At 57.9% G+C, this 4,904-nt stretch overlaps 1 protein-coding gene across 6 annotated transcripts in view; it reads right to left on the bottom strand.

Moving 5' to 3' along the window:
- Nucleotides 1-4,904, bottom strand: part of SLC2A11 (solute carrier family 2 member 11) — a 15,770-nt gene extending 10,866 nt beyond the window's left edge. For 2 of the 6 annotated variants that reach the window (XM_055119456.1, XM_004607571.2), the window contains exons 1-3: nt 4,580-4,850; nt 2,426-2,524; nt 1,108-1,268 (exon numbers count right to left, since the gene is read on the bottom strand). In XM_055119456.1, the coding sequence (XP_054975431.1) occupies nt 1,108-1,268; nt 2,426-2,439 (175 nt within the window). In that variant the 5' untranslated portion in view covers nt 2,440-2,524; nt 4,580-4,850. Of the gene's footprint in view, nt 1-1,107; nt 1,269-2,425; nt 2,525-2,667; nt 2,958-4,413 lie in introns of those variants that run through there. The other 4 variants (XM_055119457.1, XM_055119455.1, XM_055119454.1 and 1 more) reach the window with 4 other exon arrangements.

Genomic DNA, 4,904 nt, shown 5'->3' on the forward strand with positions numbered 1-4,904 from the left:
TTCTATTAGTAAACTTAATGCATATCTAACAATTTATATTTATTTAATGTTGCACAATACATAATTTATTATAATATTATAAGTTATATATTCAATTCGATATAAATATGTAGGACTATTTTTAAAGGGTAAAATTGTTTTAACTGATCACAATTAGCTTGGCAACTGATCTATCAATCAAACTGTAAAGCACTTTTGTTTTTATTTTGTTTGTTTAAGTTTTTTATTAATGAATCACCATGAGGTACAGTTACAAACTTATGAACTTTCATTTTTTTTTTTTTTTTTGCTTTTTGGGTCACACCCAGCAATGCACAGGGGTTACTCCTGGCTCTGCACTCAGGAATTACCCCTGGCGGTGCTTGGGGGACCATATGGGATGCTGGGAATCAGACCCGGGTTGGCCGCGTGCGAGGCAAACGCCCTACCCGCTGTGCTATTGCTCCAGCCCCAAACTTATGAACTTTCATGCTTGCATTTCAGTCATACAGTGTCACTATGTCTTTTATCTATTTTTCTTTTGTTCTGTTTTGGGAGGGGTCACATCCCGTGTGCTCAGGGCTTACACCTGGCTCTCAGCACTCAGGGATCACTCCTGGCAGGCTCGGGGGACTGTCTGGGATGCTGGGGATAGAACGTGGGTCAGCCACATGCAAGACAAGTGCCCATCCCACTTTACCATGTCTCTGGCCAGTTTTTACTAATTTTTATTAAGTCAGACAGCATCATCAGTGTCTTGTTTGCCTCCCAAGAAAGTCCTCACTTGGATACAAAGTGGGGGAAGAGAGCCCCCCAGACCCTGGAGAATGTCTGTTGAAGGTTGAGCAGGAGTCCTTTCCCTAACACACAGGATTCTGCTCTACCAGATCCAGGTCTGCTGGGGGACGTGGCTATGTTCTGGGTGGGAAGCCTCCCCGACACGCAGAGGAGAAGAGTACTTGGTCCTCAGCCTGGCCACGCAGTGCCGAATGGGCTGAGACAATGGGCTTTTCACGTGCGGAAAGCAAGGCCAAGTCAAGAGTCCAGTAAGGAGTCGGCTAGCCCCTTCCTCCTCCCACAGCCCCCAGCCGGCCTGCGGAGCCCCTCAGGGTACACAGAAGCACGTACCTTCCCAGGAAAACGGCCAGGGGTCCGGAGAACAGCGCCCCCAAGAAGCCCCCCAGCGGGTACAGAGACACAATGATGGACCACACGAGCAGCAGCAGGTGCTCAGGCAGGGGTCGGCCCGTCCGCGCCTGCCACGTCCCATTGATGAACTCCTGAATGGGCTGTGGACAGAGACAGCAGGCAGCTTAGGGGCGCTCCCTGCTCCCTGGGAGCTCTGTCTGCCAGCGGGCGGGGCGCTGAGCAATGCTGCCCCTCCTGGGTACCTGCCACAATCCAGATCTCTCCGCAACAGTGTCTGCTGGGGTCTGCTGCTGGCCAGTCCCCATTGTCCCCACTACCACCCCTGTCCCCTTGCTTCTGGCCCTGAACAGGGCCACTCTGACTAATTCCATTGGCCTAAGCCTCTGAGGAGCACTCTCAGGGCACCAGAGGAGGCAGGAGAGGTACAGCGGTTTGCTCTGGGGCTTCGACTCTGCAAGGTCACCACACACTGGCTGTGCCCCCCGCCCAACCACAGGCCATCACGCTCTCATGTGCCTCTTTTCTCCTGGACCCCAAGACTGCTCCTTCTGCCAAATACTGCCAAGAACACAAAATCTGCATTGCTACCCATCCCTCATCCAGCCCCACCCAACCCTTTATAATTTGTCTTTCGGGGGATCAAAACCCACTTGATTTTGTGGGATCAAAACCCACTTGAGGGGCTGGAGCAATAGCACAGTGGGTAGGGCGTTTGCCTTGCACGCGGCCGACCCGGGTCCGAATCCCAGCGTCCCATATGGTCCCCTGAGCATGGCCAGGGGTAATTCCTGAGTGCAGAGCCAGAAGTAACCCCTGCGCATAGCCGGGTGTGACCCAAAAAGCAAAAAAAAAAAAAAAAACCACTTGAGGGGCTGGAGTGACAGCACAGCGGGTAGGGCATTTGCCTTGCACGTGGCCAACCTAGGTTCGATTCCCAGCATCTCACATGGTCCCCTGAGCACCGCCAGGGGTAATTCCTAGTGCAAAACCAGGAGTAATCCCTGTGCAACTCCGGGTGTGACCCAAAAAGCAAAAAACAAACAAACAAAACACTTGATTTATCTTCCAATGTACCTTGGGATCCTGCCTGTGACAAGCTGTGGGAAAACCACTAGATACACTTTATACTCAGTTTGCTGGTAATACTGAACTCAAGGCCAGAGGGGGGGAAGGCCTAGGCCCATGACACCAGCCCCCAACCCGCCCCCCCCCAAGCCCAAAGCACCCAGCCTCGTGTGGTCAGGAATGACAATCACGAGCAAGGGCCGGATACCCAGCTGGGCACTGAAGGACATACCAAGGTCGGGGCATTGATGATGGAGAGATTGTAGCCGAATTGAAAAGTTCCCCCAATGCCTGCTGCACAGATGGTCAGGAGCAGGACCCGGCCCTGAGTCTGAGGAGAGAGAAAATAGGGTGACTGGAAAGCCACAGCCGCTCTCCTCGGTGGGAACTCACCGAGCACCATCCGTGGAGCAGGCAACGACGTCTCCACTTCGAAGATGAGGAAGCAGAGGCTTTGAAGAGGCAGGGCCTCACCCCGTCCTTCGGCGGGCAGCTCTCAGAGGATCCTAATCCTTCTACTCTGAGTCCAGGACAGTGCTCCCTCAGCCTCTCACTTGGCCCCACCAGCATTTTCTGAGACGGACAGCAATTCCCAGCCTCCTCTTCTGGGCTGTCCCTGGGCATACCTGCCCTGGTTTGGAAAGAGAATGTCCTAAGATGGGGGTCATACAGGGTCTGAGCTCCAATATTTGGTTGGGGGAGGGTGGTGTCACATCTGATAGAGCTCAGGGTTCACATCTGATAGAGCTCAGGTTTACTCTGTGCTCAGTGCTCCGGGGAACCATATATAGGAACTGGGCTGGGATGGAACAGAAAAGGCGGGCAGAAGCCATAGTACAGCAGGCAGGGCACTTTTCACAGCTGCCTGGGTTCCAAGTTCGCCAGGAGTGATCCCTGAGTTCAGAGTGAGCAAACACTGAGCATCCTTGGGTGTGGCCCATAAACCAAGAAAGAAGGAAAGGGGGGGAGGGACATGGATGGAGGGAGACAGGGAAGGTAAAGAAGGAGAAAGAGAGAGAGGGAGGGAGCGAAGGAGGGAATGAGAGTGAGGGACAGAGAGATGGAGGGAGAGAGGGAAGGGGGAAAAGGAGGTGAGAGAGAAAGGAAAGGCAAGCTCCACAGATCGTGTATTTATCTTGACCCTGACCCAATATTTTACCCCAGCGAAACATTTCTCCAGCAGAGTGGGCAGGCCCCCTCTTATCTCCCAGCGTGCTCTGCGGTGAGGCTGCAGAAGAAACCGATATGCGTGGGAGGAGATACAGCATCTCTTGCCAGGGCCTGGGGCAGGAAGGCGGCTCTACCCCTTACCCCTCATCTTCAAGCCTTCACCCAGGCCTGGCCATGCCTACCCCTAGCCGAGAGGGCCGCCAAGGTATGCAGGCACCACACACTTGACTCTGCAAAGGGCAGCTTGCAACCTAGGGGGAGCACCCTAAGAAACGGAGAACTCCCCAAGGCACACAGTGCCTGTTTGCTCAGGGGAAGCGGGCGGGAGCGAGCTGGGGAAGGCGGTGGGGGTGCGACTCTGCGACAGAAGCGGGTGAGGCTCCCTCTTGGGGGCGGCTCTGGCCTGCTCGAGGGCTCCAGAACCACGAGGTTATGCTTAGGAAGGGATAGAATACCCCAGGTCCTGCAGACCCGGGACCCCGTGCAACCGGGCACCGGCCCCAGCCCCCAGGGAGCGCTCGCTTCGGCTCAGTTGGCGCCTAAGCCCTTCGCTCCGCTTTACAAACAAGCACAAGTCACTTTCTCTCTAGGCGTGCCACCTGCGTTAAATCTCGGGTCCGCCGGGCCGCAGCTCCCCCCACCCCGAAACACCCGCGCGCGGCGGCGGTGTGGGGATGCAGCCCCCGGCAGACGGCGGGCAGGGAGGCGCCGCGGCCGCGGCCGGGGCGCGGGCGGAGGCGCGTGCGCGCTGGGCCGGCGTTCCACCGGGCGCCCAGGCCGTTGCCAGGCGGGGCGGCAAGGGCATGCGCAGCGGGGCGCTCGGGAGCCTGGGCACCCCCCCCCCCCCACCGCGCGCGCCCCGCCGCCCGTCCCGCAGCGGGGGCGCACCGGACCGCGCGCGCTCACGGGCTCACGCACGGCGCGCGGGGGTAGCGCGTGAGTGAAGGTGGCCGGGCGGGAGTCCTGCTCCACAGTCGACCCTCCCCACGCCGCCCTCCCGGTGCATCGGGGCTTCCCGTCCCCTCCCCCGCAGCCCCCTGCAGAACGTACCCCGCGTCGGACCCTGCCTGCGCCTGCGCCAGGTCTCCCGGGCCCTGCCTCTGGCGCCCCCGGCCACCTTCCGCGTCCACCTGCACCCTCGCACGGTCCGCGCGTCCCCACCCCCTCCCCGGAGGAGGGGCCGGCCTCGGAAGCGCGGAGAGGCGGACCCACCCACCAGTCTCTGCAGTGCCTTCATGGGTGCTCCCTGGCGCAGCCCGTGGCTCGCAATGCGTTGGGGAGATTCTGTCTCAGGTGGCCGCCAGGGAATCCACGGCGTGAGAGAGGCCTGGACGCCGCTAGGAGGATGTGAGGAGACCAGAGTCCACTGGGCGGGATTAATCTTATTTCTCAAGGCTTCTCACGCCCTGTACGGCAACCAAGAGTTGGAGAAAGTCCAAATCCAAAAGACTTACCAGAGATGCTATTTGTGGTCACAGAGATACAGAGCCGCGGTGACCTGAGGGAGGTATCTGCGCAGGCCTGTGATAGCACGTGCCAAG

This window comes from Sorex araneus, chromosome 11, assembly GCF_027595985.1.
Source record: "Sorex araneus isolate mSorAra2 chromosome 11, mSorAra2.pri, whole genome shotgun sequence".
NCBI classification, from domain to species: Eukaryota; Metazoa; Chordata; class Mammalia; order Eulipotyphla; family Soricidae; genus Sorex; species Sorex araneus.